This window comes from Eurypyga helias, unplaced genomic scaffold (genome assembly GCF_000690775.1).
Source record: "Eurypyga helias isolate BGI_N326 unplaced genomic scaffold, ASM69077v1 scaffold13592, whole genome shotgun sequence".
Lineage (NCBI taxonomy): Eukaryota > Metazoa > Chordata > Aves > Eurypygiformes > Eurypygidae > Eurypyga > Eurypyga helias.
The window spans coordinates 52,229-69,059 of record NW_010234259.1 but is presented as its reverse complement, the minus strand read 5'-3'; the positions used below and the strand labels follow the sequence as shown (position 1 = coordinate 69,059).

The window sequence follows — 16,831 nt, the reverse complement described above, 5'->3', positions numbered from 1 at the left end:
ACATTGGTGTTTAAAATGTTATACTGTGAAGTATTTATATGAATTTTAAACCAAAATATATTTCTTTATTAGATATAGGTCAGACTTAACCAAAACTATCACATCAGAGAGAGAGCTGTTAAAGTCTTATTTATTTTTCCATGGGTCAGAAATGCTTTCTCCTTCCTTTTTTTTTAGATTAATTTAAAAAAAAAAAAAAAAAAAACCAAAAAAACCCACAATGTCTTACATTTTTTTTCTATAAATGTTAAGAGACAAAACAAGGCTAGGGACAGTAACAGAATCCTTGTTATTATCTCAAGACATTTGCTATGGTGCACTAAGTAACAATATACCAAAAACTCTTCACCTGTATTTTACCATTTTTAATCAACATTCACATTCAGTCTTCCTTACATCTGAAGATACAATAGATTGTAAAAGGTTAATAAATCTCAGTTATAAATAAGTCTCAGAAGAAAAAGAAGAAAAAATAAAGCCTAGAGAGGAATTATGTGTGTTCTCCACTTAAGCCAGCCAAGTGGGAAGAAAGTCTCCTAGGAATGATTGCACGGTGTTTTGCAGTCTACTCAGTGTTTTATGAGGGTTTTAGTGGATATATAAAAAAACTAAATGAAAGAGCTTGACAATTTTTCAGCTGTGTTATTTCCATCTCCTAGTTATTAGAAATCTCTACCAGATTTCAGTACCATATAACACATACTGTCTCTCGTTACATTCAATACCACAAAAATTTCTGAACGTATAAAGCTGTATCCCTTATCTTACAATCCAAAATTTCCTTCAGAATGTAATTCATCTGGAAGGCAGTGTTCCACCAACTGAGCTCCATTTACTGCTTTTGGCCTACAGAAGAATTACTGATGGTTGGAAGACAGCTGGCTCTCTATCGGCACACAAAGCTTCCAGCTATTTCTACAGATATCTCAGCTCCTCTGCTTCAAAGTCTGGTGGCCTTAAAGAGCCAAACAAGGAGACAGGAAGGACAAAACCTAGCTATCACATATAAAGGGGAAGAAAAATGAGCTGCCCTGAGAACCTGACAAAACACCAGTAGAGGAAAAATCAATGTCTAACCATACCATCATATCAATTGGAAAGAAGTCAATAATGATACAATTTATAAAAAAGCAGTATACTTAAGAATCTTTCCTTTCAAGGCATCTTTGACTTTATAGGCTTGTTTACTTCTTCTACTAAATCCAAATTTAAAAACGAGCACCAAAAAAATAAAAAAGCACATTTACAAAGTAAGGCACTTCCACCAATTCAAATCAACATGGATGAAACATGAAGTATAACATCCATTAACTAAAAAAAAAATAAAAAAAAAAAAGCCTCAAACAAATCAGTACATAAGGATATATCAGCATTTTCATCACTTACAGGCTCTCCCCGATGTCCTTCTAGGCCTGGAGATCCAGGTTGTCCTACTTCTCCCTTTAAAACAAAAAAGGCTGTTAAACACTATATTCAAAACAAGGCCTTCCTTTGTATAATAACAATTGTTTTTTTTCAAATAATAAGTTAATATTTATAATATAAGAAAACTGTAAAGCCAACACACATGGCCAAGGCTTCATCAAAAAAAACATCTCTTAAAGCCAGTTTTAAACACAGTAAGGAGTGTTTTTGGTTGGATATTCCCTCATGCTGTGTCCAACAGAGAGCTGTCAAACAGTTTGCAAAAAGAGATGAGAAAGACAATTGTTACAGGTTGAAGCAGCATATAAAAGTAGCAAATAAATTCCTACTGTCTAATTGTTAGTATAACTGATAGTCTGAAAACTATTTCAAAGCACTCCAGACTACAGCATTATCAGATATGATCCAATCTTTATATGTTCACTCAAAAAATGTATGACACCAAAAATATTCTGAAAAATTAGAGAATAATCCCAGAAATCAATGGACATAGAACAAATGCAAAAAATAATTATCATTCATTACTACTATTAGTTATTATTATTTGCTTATATTTTTGTATATAAAATAATCTGGTAATAATTAACTTAAAATTACAAAAAGCTGAACTTGAAGTAACAATGGGTAGCATCTGGGTTTCAAGACATGCTTTTTTTTTTTCTCCACATTCTTTCCCAAAATGAATATTGTAAGAAAACAGGAAAGCTACAGCAGAAATTTCCTTCAAATACAGCCTGTTTGTTACTGCTCTGAATTTGATTACAGACCCAGAATGAAGCAGTGTTTTATAGCAAGCAGATGTTGAAGTCAAGCTGACAAAACGTTTGAATGAAGAATAGGGCTTGTGTTAAATATTATATAATGAATAAAAACTGAGTATATCATATTTTTGTACTGCAATAATTAAGAAAATAGCCAAGTAAATGTCTTTCAGTTTAAACATGCACAGATTCACACGACTAATATGCTGAATTATCTATATATTGTTCACAAGCATGAAACCAGATGAAAATACTCTCCAAATTCATGCTTTATCAACATAAAACATCCCTTTAAAGGGCCTCCAATGACAGATAAAACTTTATGTTAAACAACTACAACTATTACCTGTCCATGTTATCATATATGACAGAGGAAAAACCTAATATCTAATTATTTCTTTCTACTTTCTGTAATACCAGAAAAGGAATTACTCTACCAACTGAGCAGTGTCTACATACAGATATGTATATATACAAAAATAAGGCAGGATTCATTTGAAATAATTTAATGTAGGTAACCAACCTCCTACCACAGCCAACAGAAGATCAGTCAAGAAAATTGATGGAGGCTTCATTCAGCTGACCAGCCACCAGGAGCCCTATTTTGTTGCCCACACACAGACATTTGGTCATACATGAGATACCCCAGTGTGTCTTGACTGGGTTCCTGCTCCCACTCCAGAAAGGCACTGGCTTTCCACAGGATTTATGTAGTATTTGCCAGCTCCCTTAGGATGGTTTGGACATTAATGCACCTCAAATGCATCAGTCACTTTTATGTAGGCAGCTAAACTAGTACCTACAAGTCTGTCATCTTTGAGCTGAATTTGAGCTCTCCAGACTCCACTGACATTACGGGTTAGACATCCATTGACTTTAATGGCAACATAGGTAGCTGCTACGTCCATAGACACAAACTTAGCTGAGTGTTTTAAGAATGCCTGTTAAATTGTCTTTGCCCAACATATTTCAGTCTACATGCTCTTGTATATATTAATAATGTAATATTAATAATTACAATTTGTAGGCAGGTATTGATGAGATTTGAAGATCAAAATAAAATTAATGTAGGAGTACTTAAAACTAAACCAAGTAACAAATAAAGAAAAAGCCTTTCTGTACTGTAAAAATAATCTGTTCGTTGCTGAAGTTAACTTCAGAAAAATGAGCAATAAGAATTTTTTTTAATAATTAAGATTTACAGCTTCTTTTACTCATGTACTTTAAGAGTGTAAATCTAAGGGTAGTTAAAAAAAAAAAAGCAGTACACAATTTGACATAAAATAAAGTTATTCCATTACCTTTTAGCAGAGCCTCATTAGGCCTTCCCGAGAGAACAAATTAAATAGGACATAATGAATTTACTTACCATAAAAGTTAATTTTTATTCGTACTTTTTAAAGGCTATTATTTTAGATGTGTTCGCCTAATAAATTTTTGAGCCACAGGATGCTTAGTTATACACTGAAGTTGGGCAATTTTTCAAATAACAGTGCTGTAGTGTTTTAAGTGGTAACTCCCATTTAACTTTGACTTAAGACACCTACATGTGTTTTCCTACCTGAAGCTGTCTAGAGATACATGAGGGATCTATGGTCCCATTACAGTAAACAGGGGCTTGATTCATTTGCTTAATTACAAATATCTGGTGCTATTTGAGGTGCTCTAGTGCAGCCAAGGCTTCCACATCAGGTTGGCAGGTACCACCTACAGGAGATCTGTGTCCTGAATGGCAATTACATGTCACCTGAGGCACCCAAAACCAGCAAATAGGGCTGCAAACTTATGAATGATCTCACAGAAGTAGTAGTAGTTAACAGCCCAAATGACTTTAGATGCTCCATTTCTTACATTCACTGAGAGTTTGATTCAGTTGTCAATACACAGACACAAAGAGCCATTTCCTCCTGCAAATAAGTGTGACACATTTTTCACCATGGAGATGATGCCCAGTTGTGCAGTCTTCATCCTTGGAGGTTATCAAGACCCAGCTGAGCAACCTGGTATGGATCCAGTGCTGTCTCATTTGTGAACAGGAGGCTGGTCCAGGAGATGCTCCAAACAAAGTGCCCACTAGCCTGAGCAAGCATTGTATCCTACTAGATCCACCTGGTTGGCAGCTGCTGCCTGGAATGGTTTAGGTCTCTCATAGGTCTTGTGTCATATTTCCCTGCTGCAGCAGATGTCAGATAACTGCTCTAGACAAGCATGGTCACAAAATGGAAAAAAGACCCAGATCTTCAACTACAGTAATAGCAATTTAGACAAATGCACTTGAAAGCACACTTGCATTTTTGGGCAATGAAGGAACCTTAATTTTGAACAGCCTTAGATCACTTCGTTATTATTATTATTACTATTATTATTAAGAAAAATATTATAGGAACAAAGCTGCTGTTACAAGCTTCTGCAGATCAATCCAAATGAATCTTTACGATACATAGTATTTTTTCTTCCTGTGAACTTGAAACTGATACTGCTAAACTCCATATTTTCATAAATCAGAACAGTTCAAACAATGAGTGGGTAAACAAAATATCTAGAGAGCCCACAGGCTGCATTACATTATAGAAATATCAGATCCTGTAGTCTTTTGTAAAGCAGACAGTCCACTTGAAAAATTCTATATTACATATAAAGGGCACTGCACAGTGAAGAGAACACTAACATAAACATGAACGCCATACTGAAGGTGTTTTCCCCTAGGTTTTATCCAGCTCCCTTCAAAAGCAATAATAAGAATTAGATTACTTCCTTCTTCACTGTACACAACAGCTATGTTCCACAGCATATGCTTCTATATAAATTTCATTAATAGATTCACAGAGTTAGAGAAATAAAACCAGGATAAGTGAGATGAAGAATAAACAACCTCGGATGATCACTAAGACATTTTGATAAAAGCTTTGTCCCTGGCTCACAAATAAACTGAAATCAATTAAGTCTCCCCACTGAGTGCTCAATTTGGCATTTCCCAGGAACACACATTATTTTAATTTCCACAGAATAAATTGGGTATATTTTGACCAATAGCAATGCTATTGAAGACTCAGGGAAGATATGAATTTATACATTACATACCTTGAAACCAGGACTTCCCGGTAACCCATCTTTCCCACTTCTGCCAGGGTCTCCCTGTGGCAATGGTTAACAGTCATCAGTAAGTGAATTAACAGGCAAAAGTTAAAGGCAAATTGTCTTCACAAAACTTACAGATCTTTTATTCCTGGAAACCCCGTATCACCTTTGTCTCCTTTTGAGCCCTGAGAAATACAGCAAATGGAAATTAAATAGTACTCAATGCTTATGCTGTAAATTCAGTAAATTTAACCTGTAATTCATGTATGTTATGTCTTATTTTGAAAATGTATGGAAGATCTGTTTCCTTCTTAACACAGGCAGTGGTCAATTAATAACTAACCCCTCTTATGGAAACATAAATAAGCTCTAAAACATAGATATATGAACACAGACCCTCTCTCAAATTGTTTAAAATGCTAGACCAAAACGTACATGAAAAAAATACAAGGACAGGTCAAAATTTAACTGTTAAATTGGGTGACCAAAATATGCCCTCTCAAATACAAATATTTACATACAAACATACCTTGTTTTATATAAATTAAGGATTAAACCAACACCTCTCTTCCAGCCTGTGATCAGTCTCACCCCATTCATATACTCCTCCCTCTTTCTCCCTTTTGGTTATATGGATCATGTACATTTCTATGAATTAAAAAGCACAGACTTCTTCGCAACGTAATTATTACATATACCCCATATTAAAGGCATTGACGTATTTGCAAAAAATATATTTATAATCATTTTGTGTTATGTTAAAATGAGTCACGTTGATCTATTAACAGAAGGTTGAAGAGAGGTCTTGAAATACCCAAATAAGCAGAGCATGATATTAATATTACTAGACATTAGTATATCCAGTAACTTCAGTGGAATTTTTTCCGAGGTAGGACTGCAGAGTTAAATTCCCTGTGAATATACCTATTATAAAAATATAAGTGATAATGTATGAGGTGCAGTGGCCAGGCGCTGGCAGCAGCAGGGGCTGCTGGGCTGTCCCTGTGAGGAGAGGCCCAGGCTGCTCCGTGCCAGACGCGGACTGTTCCAGCCAGCTCCAATTGACCCACCACAGGGTATGAATGAGCTCCACAGACAAAGAGGTGGCAACTCAGGGCAAATGTATTAAAGAAAGGCCAAAACATGACAGAGGCAAAGTAGGGAGTGAGGGAAGAAGTGAGAGAAACAGCTCTGCAGACACCAAGGTCAGTGGAGAAGGAGGGGAGGAGGTACTCCAGGAGCCAGAGGAAAGTGTCTCCATCAGCCTGTGGAAAGGACCAGGACCACGGTGGAGCTGTGGTAGCCAAGCTGCAGCCCGTGGAAACCCCATGCAGCAGCAGGCCTATCCTGAAGGTCTGCAGCCCATGGGAAAGACTCGCACTAGAGCAGGGGATAAGTGTGAGGAAGAAGGACAGCAGAGAAGAACTCTTATGGACTGACCACCCCACCCTGCTCCCCATTCCCCACCCCATGAAGAAGTGAAGTTGAGCATGGGAAAAATCAGGGGGGTGGGGTGAAGCTGTCTCAGTTTTTGTCTTTGTTTCTCACTATCCAAGCTTATTTTAGCTGGCAATAAATTAAATTAAATTTCCTCAAGTCATCTTGCCCATGAGAGTAATTAGCAGGTGATCTCCCTGTCCTTATCCAGATCCACAAGCTTTTCCGTCTTATTTTCTCACCCTGTACTGTTGAGGAGGAGGAACGAGAGAGTGGCTGGGGAAGGAGGGGGGCATCAGGCACCCTACCAAGTCACCCTACTACAGGTACCAATAACATTTTGCTTCATTTTATGATTATAAATTTACTTGCCTTTTTTCCATATATTCCTGGCACTCCTTGATCTCCTTTAGGACCCCTTTCTCCCTAGATAATGTGTGTGAATAAGTTAATTTTTAGAATAGAAGTAGTTATAAACAAAGTATACATACCTAGCAGACATAAAACGAAGCAGGCAAAGAGCTCTGTCTGATATAAAAATATACGCTCAAGACAGTCAATGCAAATCTTGAATTTTCCAAGCTATTCTAGGGGAGAAGCCCAGAATGTCCAATACTGCTGGAGAGAAAATCCACAGCTCGCAGGCTTAATGTTTCTATTTTGAATGGAAGGCACTTTGAGTTTATGGTTGCTTCAAGAAAGATAGGTACCTAAGTGAAAATTCAGCTCCTTGAAAAGTGCTGCACTCTTCTGAAGACCTTATTTGAAAAGTACAAATTTGGGGGGTGGGGTTGGGGTGGGAAATGAAGTAATTCGGTTGAATACTAACACAGAAGAGCAAAAGATATGGTTGATGATGTTTTCACAAACATACATGTGAAATAAGCTCACTGGGTTTGACCAGAACTTTCCTTCAAAATGGTGTCACTCAAGCTGAATGACTTCAAGAAAATTATATAGTTATTTTTATGTATTTAACACATTATTTGTGATGAAGAAGGTTCTAAATAGTAGTACAATCAAAGTAATTAATATAGAAACCCACAGAGCAGAATAAAAATGAAACAGTCAGCTTCCATTGATTGATATGTATGGAATTAAATTCCAAGTCATGTATCTTCCTTCATGTTGATCATCCTATCTATTCATTTTATGTAGTTCATCAAATGCACTGACACAATACTGTATGTAAACTTATTTTTCCTTTAAATTAAACCATACAGAAAGCTGAAACACATGAATATTGTAACAATAATTTCAACCTTTGGTGCTGGCATCCCATGTAATCCAGGAAAACCAGGTAGTCCACGGTCACCCTAAAAAGGCAAACATGGTGATATATAACATATTCCACTGTGTGTTGATCATTGAGAACATGAATGTTATTATAGTGTATTACTACTATTTCAGAGATCTAGAACTACATAACATTGATATTGTTGACTGATCAGAGTTTGTGGATCTTTAAACAAGATTTGAACCATAAAAAAAAAAATTAAACAATCACTAGATTTTTTAGAATAAATCTTACTGTAATCTGTCAATAAGACTTATCAAAGTTCAAAAGTAGCAATTAAGCTTTGACAAGAGGAAAAAAAAAGGCTTTGAAAAGAGCTTTTAAAATCTCTGTAGGAGCTGTGAGAATTCTACCATCCATTTCTACTTACTAAAGAATAGGGAAATACCCTAAATATGGGATGGCTATGCTCCTACTTCTTACTGAAAATATCAAAGACCTGCTGACCTTATCAAATTTCTCACCAGCTTATTCTGGATGACTGAAGTATTACAAAATAAGGTATTAATTAATTCCTCTATGAAATAAACAAACCAAAATACACTAACAAAATAGCTTTGGCACATTGACAAATGAATTCTCATTTCAATGGCAGAAAGAATCCACCCTGCTAAAAGCAGCTGACAATTGAAAACACAAGCCAAAACACCAGTACTCTTATTGTACTTACAGGTCTCACATATCAGGAATTCCAAGACTTTTGCTATTGGCACTGAAGATATTTATCTGACAATTTGTCTGCAAGCCCCCTTGAGCGATTACAGCACAAGGCTAAGTTATTTTGGCACTACCTGACTTGAAACAATAAAAAAAAGTTTAGTTGCTTGTTTCAGGGGACTGGATCAATTTCACTCAGGGTAAAGCCAATCACCAAATCATTTTTGGACAATTAAACTGTTTTCTCTCTGTTTTCTAACTTTATACAATCATAGAATCACAGAATGGTTTGGGTTGGAAGGGACCTTAAACACCATCTAGTTCCACCCCCCCTGCCATGGGCAGGGACACCTTCCACTAGACCAGGTTGCTCAAAGCCACGTCCAGCCTGGCCTTGAACACTTCCAGGGATGGGGCATCCACAGCTTCTCTGGGCAACCTGTTCCAGTGCCTCACCACCCTCTCCGTGAATAATAGTAAATTATACTCAGGAAGTTATTTGATATAATATTTCAAGTTCTAGGACAAAGGGTAAAAGAAAGCATGTCTCAGTGATATTTATCAAAACCATTCATGTCTAAGCAGATTTGGGGAAGTCAGTCACACATTCACAGAAGACAGGAACATGACCACAGGAATGATGGCTTGTGGGTGAATGGTACCAAAATATCTCTCAAAAAATAAGTATTGAAAACAGGCAATGGAACAGAGTTCAAAAATATCAGCAAAGCTTAAAAAATTAACACTTCATGCATCCAATGCTTCCTAATAAAAGAGAATGGAGCCTTGATTTCTGCTCAGAAGTGGTGATTCAATTACTGGACAGACTAAAACACTTGTCAATGGAAATAGTTTTAAATTAGTTGCTATAGAAACCTTACAAGTAATGGGATGAAATTGAGAGATGAAAATTTGGCCTGAATCATCAGGAAAAAAATTCTAATGGCAAGACCTATTTTACAATGGAAGAAATTTTCTAAAACAGTGGTGGAAGCCCTATTTCTTGGCATGTTTTAAACAAGACTGAACTGAGCATTAGGAAATATTCTATCTGTCACAACTCTGCGCTGCCAGGAGAATAGTTTTTCACCATCAGTAGCTTACTTTCTGCATGTGGCCCGATACTGACTGGTCGACCCCTAAGTTCAATTAGATTAAGATGCCTAAAGCACAGAAGACCTAAGCACACTTTTCAGCTCTAATATGCATTTCAGATTTTTTTGCTGAACAGCAATGAATTTAAGGACCTGCTTTTAATACTGGAAACTTCAGGAGAAGAAAAATATACAGTAAAATCTGTTTGGGAAACAAGTGTTTATTTTACAAAAAACAAGTTTTGAAATTTAATAAACCAAAACATGTTATTATCTCAATGAATTTAGAACTTTTCTAAGCATAGGTCAAAAGATGACAGTAGGGTAGACACAGATATTTACCTATCAATGAGGCTTGCCAATAACTAGTTTATTCACTGTATATACAGGAGATCCAGATTCAAGTTTATCCTGACTACCAGAAGGGAGTTATAGATAAAGCTTTCACATCTGTCTGCAGCTCCAAGCTACTGGCTACACCTCAGCTAGAATTTTTGCACAAAAAGTTTTGGTTTCAATTAAATCAATGTTTTCTGATAAAAAGTGCCATCCAAAAATTCCTACCTAGCTCATCTGGGTGCACTCTTAAAGAGAAAAAGGGTGAAAAGCGATAGAAAGAAACCATTCTGACAGACATCTCTATCGTGCTTCTAGGTACCCATATTTAGATATGCTTTCTAAATATAAACTATTCAGTGCAATAAAGGTGTTACTGGCAGTGCTAAAGCCTATAAAAACTTTATTAAATAGACCAGACCAAATTTGGAATTGAAGTAACATTCTAAATTTATGATTCTTATTCCTTCTTTATAACTTTTTTAGTAAATTCTCACAGAAGCCTTATGTGAAAATATTGATACTATTAACTGTACAACCAAAACTGTAAATGGCAACAGTAAAATCTTTATTTCTATTACTTTTTTTTTTACCTTCAGCCCATCTTTCCCTGGCTCTCCTTTGATACCTGGCAAGCCACGTGGTCCCTAAGAGAGAAAACATGAAAACCAGCTCAAATGACAATACAGTCTGGTACAAAATGCGACACAGAAAGGTAATACAAGGTGACCGGGGACTGATGTGTCAGCTGGCTGATCACAACATTTTGGTAACTGGATACAAAAGCAGAACCAAGCATGAAATGTATCCAGCCATGTTTGAACATGGCACACTATCACAACCCATGACTGGGAAACAGCAAAACAATTCTTGCTCTAACCAAGGACTACCCCAGGAAAATAAGGGCATCACACAGCCTGTACTAGTCCAGAGATGTCCCTGTCCTCTCAAATGTCCATCAGACAGCCTTCACATATATCACGTTGCAGGCTCACTCTTGGCCACAGCATGCTCTCAGATATTTAATCCAACAAATCAGTAAACTCTCAACTATCCAGCTAGACTGGATCATGCCACAGGTAAAATACAGCACTAGTTTCCAATAACTGTCCCAGTAAGGGCTACTAAATTAATCCATAAAGAAAGAAAAAGAATTCTCCTCCATCAGTCTGGGCTTTATCTGAAACCTTCTTTTGGACACATGAAGTGTGAGCAATCACTATGACAAGACTTCAGATCACTGTTACTGATTCACAGAAAAACAGAAGGAACTACTGTTTGGCTTCTGGATCAGGATGAAAATGTCCAAGCCCCAGCTGAGTCCTGCTCCTGGGAGGACTCCTTGAGGGTCCTCCCTCAAAAAAATTAGCTGAAAAATGCCTAGTAATGATTAGATTTGAAGCCTAATTGTCAGTCTACTTGAAAACCCCAAAGCCATGTGAGTTACAAAGCAATTCACCCCTGACCATGCCATCCATCCCCTGAGCCCTTTTCATTCCCCCAACCACAACTCTCAGTGAAAAATAATGGATATTGGGAAACAGTTGGCAGGATTTGTTTCAGATTTTCAAATTCAAAGAATGAAGCAGAAACTTACTTGAACCCCTGGAGTTCCTGGGATACCTGGAGTCCCTGCTGATCCCTGATATCCCTAAGGAAAAGAAGCCAAGACTTGTGACTTTTCATAATTGAAGTATTTACAGAATTCCAAACACCTACTGAAGGGGGGAAAAAAAAAAAAAACCACAATCCTCCTGCTTACTAGAGAATTGTTGTCACAACCTTGTCACTTCAGGTCACAAATTTCAGTAACTGTTATCACAATCACACACTTGAGATTTATAGTTCAGATTTCAGAAGCTTTCATCGCTGCACCTGAAGTTTGCAGCCTCCAGATTTATGCTGAAATCCATTATTCTAGAGTTGTTACCTGAGAATGTAACAAATATTGTTGGTTTTTTTTCCAGTGAGGAATAAACCAAAACCCAACAAATTAACCCACAAACATAGACACTTTTTTATTTCTCTCTCTCTCTCTCTCTTTCTCTCTCTCTCAAGTGAAATAGCTGAAAAATGCCAGGATTTTTAAAGGCTTATTTCCAGTTACAGGAGTAAACTTTAACAAATAAGGCATGTTCTAATACATTATTCAGGTATTTTTATAATATCTCTAAATAATAAAAATTCCATTCTCAATACTAAGCACTTAGCTATGAACTTCAAGGTATATAACAGGCTATGCAAATAAAAAAATAATTTGAATGACTGGCACTAGGAAAAGAAATACTAAATAATTCATGAGTTGAAAAGAGAATTTCAGAAATGCTTTACTAGAAATCAACATTGGCAGAACAAGATAACCTTTAGAGAACCCAAAATACATGCCTGAGGTGTTTTGGTACATTGGATTCAATGAGTACAGCAAAGACAGCCAGTTTTTATGCAAAATGAACAAGTGCTTTAGAAGAATACTTTAACAGAGGCAAGTCACTGAAGAATAGGAAATTTTACCTAGCTCCATTAAAAACGTCATTCCAAGGGACAACATGAACTACAAAGCGGGTTTTTTTGAGAAAACAGACAAAACAAGAAGAGAAATCATCCTATAAAATTTTGAGGCTATTCGGCTGAGACCTTTCAACAAACAGCCCAACCTAAATTTGATAAATACCATAAAATGGACTATCCAATTTCAAACAGCCAGAATTTGATCTTGGTTTGAACTGAATAAACTAGTAATTGTATTTCTAAATGAACTCAGTCTTAAAAACTAGCACAAAATTTAATGGGGGGATTTTCACACTGGTAAAAAGGAGCTAATAGAACCTTTTCAATACAAAAAAGGCAATGTGTACATTTGATTTCTTCTTTAAATCAGTCAAAGTTTCCTGGGAATAATAAACGGAGCTAAAATTATTTGCTGGGTTAGATATAAGAGTACTTGCTGTGCCCTCTTCCCAAAAGAGATTTGAGCAGATGCCCAACAAGCCAGCTGTTAATGTTTAGTATAGAAGTAAACAGAATTCTAGGTCTGTGGCATACATGGACCCTTTATCAAGCATTTCACTTATACTGCTTAAGGTTGTTCTAGAAAAATCAGCTTTAAATGTAAATGGTGTAGCATTCCCAGATTGCTTATAAGCCTCAAGGGTAGCTGAAACAATTCACCAAGCCAAAAAATGCCTTGAAAAGTTTAACCTTTTATTTCTTCTTAAAAAAACCAAAATGTTTGTATTACTTGCTCTAGGATATAATTTGGTATAAATAAATCTTTATTTCACATTTCAGATCTCTGAAATCCATTTCCTTTCCTTCTTCTTCTAACTGAGTAGGGGAACAAGTAGAGGAGGAATATTTTCTGGCTGAACTGAATTTCAAAGTTCACAAGATGAATGGAGGATGGCAGAAGAGTGTTCAGCTTACAAAGCTGCATATTTAGCTCAGAGCTAGATCTTGTAACATGATTTCAGAGCAAATCAAACACATTGTCAGTTTGTTTGTTTAATGGAAAGCTGGAGTAGAGAAGATTCAAAAGGAAATTCACAGAAAGTCACAAAAATTAGAATCACTGTCTGGCACAAATAACACAGCAATTGTTTGGGCAAGTTAAAAAAACCTTATAAATTATGAAAATCATCTTTCGTAAAAACTGAGCATGTCTTTGTATCGCTATTCTGCAGTGTCGATCATCAAACTACATGCTAACAACTACAAATTTTTTGGCACTAAAGTCAACTCAAGTCCTCTTTTCCTAACCTCAAAGCCCTCTGTAGGGGTACGTATGTGACGTTCATACATACGCTCCAAGAACAGCTGTGCCATAGCTGACATTTTATGTAATAGGGACACAAGTGAAAATTCCCTTTTCAACTGACACAGACAAGTTCAGGACTGAAGGTTCACTTTCAAATAAGGTGAAAGCACTACATTTTCTACCAACAAGATTTAGAATCATACAATCTTTTAGGTTAGAAAAGAACAGTAAGATCATCAAGTCCACTCATTAACCTAACACTGCCAAGTCCCTAAGTGCCTCATCTACACATTTTTTAAATACCTCCAGGGATGGTGACTCCAACCACTTCCCTGGGAAGCCTGCTCCAATGCCTGACAAACCTTTCAGGGAAGAACTTTTTCCTAATATAAAATCTAAGCCTCCCGTACTGCAAATTAAGGCCATTTCCTCTTGTCCTATCCTTGTCACTTGGAAGACACCTACACCCACATCTCTGCAAACTCCTTTCAGGAATCCTTTGATTTGGACTTGGTCTTCTCATGAACTTTTCAGAAGACACAGAAATTATGTGAAAAGTATTATGGCTAACCCTGAATTTGATAGTCAGTTTTAAATCCAGCTTGCCTAAACACAGGCATCTCCTGCTTTTGAGATTCCCAAGATTCCTGCTTCTGTTAGAAGATAGTGGCACAAAATACTTGGGAGGCATTCCTCCTTTTGAAGCACCAGCATGGGCAAGACAAAATACCTTATGTAGCATAATGCTATACTTCCTGGGGTGTATTAGTTAAATATCTGTTGACTCACATGGGAATTTAGACACCAAGTGTCTCTGTACACATATAAACACAAAAAGTATATGTCTTAAACTAAATCTCACCAAGAATGTTTTATCAATGTTGTCAGTCAGCACTACTCCACAGCACTTTGTTTATATTTTCATTAATTATTTGACATCAGTGCAACCAAAATCAGGATTATACAAACTCTCCCTCTCAATTTGTTGTGGGTGGGAACAGTACTGATAAGTTCCTAGTGTCTGAAAATCTGTAAAGGCAAAGTGATACTGAGCATCTCAGCAAGATACTGAGATGCTTAGTTTTGTGCCAGAAGGCTAGGTATATTTAAAAAATCACAGTTAAAATGTAACTTTAGAATTTAAATAAAATGGCAATAGTTTACAAATAATTCCAAGGGAAAAAGTTGACCAGACTTCTTAAGCAAGAGAACTTACATAAAAGACACTGACAAATTAGCAATACTGTCATCATCAGTGAATTATGAGCCTTGCTTGCTTAGTTTTGTGCCAGAAGGCTAGGTATATTTAAAAAATCACAGTTAAAATGTAACTTTAGAATTTAAATAAAATGGCAATAGTTTACAAATAATTCCAAGGGAAAAAGTTGACCAGACTTCTTAAGCAAGAGAACTTACATAAAAGACACTGACAAATTAGCAATACTGTCATCATCAGTGAATTATGAGCCTTGCTGTAAAATGTGGGAAAAAAATGAGCAAGTAGGATATATGACAAGTATTAATTCCAAAGAACTTTCAGGTTTAATAGCAGAGTAAACCACAGAAGCATAACTTCAATGCACTTGCATGCCTAAAGGATGAAAATTCAGACAGCATTCACAGGTATATCACATCAGACAAATATAAAGTAAAAATAAAAATAGAGTATGTACTGATAAGGTAATGATGATTGCACTGCACACTTCCTTACTCAAAAGCTTTTGGAGTCACTGAGCAACATAAATGACAAAGGCATGACAACAGGACTACTTGGGAAAGACAAGAGAGAAGTAAACAAGCTCAGTTTGGCTAGGATATAACCAGGGATCAACAGTAATGGTTGAAAGATATTTAAGGACTGTAAACAGTAAGTAAATAGAACTATTTAGGGTGATGTAACTAAGCACAATGGAATTCAACTGCAAAAGAGAAGTTTAACTTGCTGTTAGGAAATAGTCCCTGACAGAAAGGTCTGTGGACCTCTTGTGGAAGTCACTTGCAGAAAATCTTTAGTACATTTAAAGCACAATTATCTAAAGCATTAGAAGAGAAGTCTTCAAACACTTTTCATAAAATACATTACATCTTAAAGGACAGAAATTCTTACAGCTATTCAGACATGTATCCACGCCTACGCTCAAATTTGCCGTCATGCTATGACCTTCTCCCTCACTGGCAACATCAGTAACTAAAATCCTGTGGGGCGACAGAAATGTTAGAAAGCACTTGCAGTAATTAAGTGTTTTATTTTCCTCAGGCTTGTTCAGCCTGGAGAAGAGAAGGCTCCATGGAGACCTAATAGGCCCTTACCTAAAGGGGGCCTACAACAAAGCTGTGGGGGGAACTTTTTACAAGTGACAGGAAAAGGGGTAACGGGTTTAAATTGCAAGACATTTAGATTGGATATCAGGAAGAAATTCTTCCCGGAGAGGGTGGTGAGGCACTGGGACAGGTTGCCCAGAGAAGCTGTGGATGCCCCATCCCTGGAAGTGTTCAAGGCCAGGCTGGATGAGGCTCTGAGCAACCTGGTCTAGTGGAAGGTGTCCCTGCCCATAGCAGGGGGGTTGGAACTAGATGGTCTTTAAGGTCCCTCTCAACCAAACCCATTCTATGATTCTATGAACTGTCTCTGCAGTGAAGCCCCTTTGTCTACACATACCAAAACACAAAAATGAAGGGCAGATACAGCATTAGATCACAAACTTAACTAAATGCAGCTTTACCCTCCAATATAAATTTGGGGGTGATTCCTGATCAAAGATCTGTAATCACCTGAACATTATTATGGGAAAAATACAGAAAAGAGTTTTCATTTCCTTGTCTGTTGCCTTTTTTAGCTTTGTTCTGTTTTGGCCTGTTTAATTCTTTCTGTATTTGATTACATTTCCTTCCATTGGCTACTCTGTCATCCGCCTAGGCTTTCATAGCTCAGAACCCCTAGCAGTATATTTTACCTAAGCATGATGTTCTGGGCTGAAATACTACCGGGGGC

The 16,831-nt window shown here is 36.8% G+C and overlaps 1 protein-coding gene across 1 annotated transcript in view; it reads right to left on the bottom strand.

Annotated features, from left to right (window-relative positions):
* Positions 1-1,386: 1,386 nt before the first annotated feature.
* Positions 1,387-16,831, bottom strand: part of COL21A1 (collagen, type XXI, alpha 1) — a gene marked incomplete at its 3' end in the record, with an annotated part of 39,548 nt that continues 24,103 nt past the window's right edge. Inside the window, 7 exon segments of the mRNA XM_010162020.1 lie at positions 1,387-1,440; positions 5,268-5,321; positions 5,396-5,449; positions 7,074-7,127; positions 7,964-8,017; positions 10,679-10,732; positions 11,683-11,736. Of these exon segments, the coding sequence (XP_010160322.1) occupies positions 1,387-1,440; positions 5,268-5,321; positions 5,396-5,449; positions 7,074-7,127; positions 7,964-8,017; positions 10,679-10,732; positions 11,683-11,736 (378 nt within the window).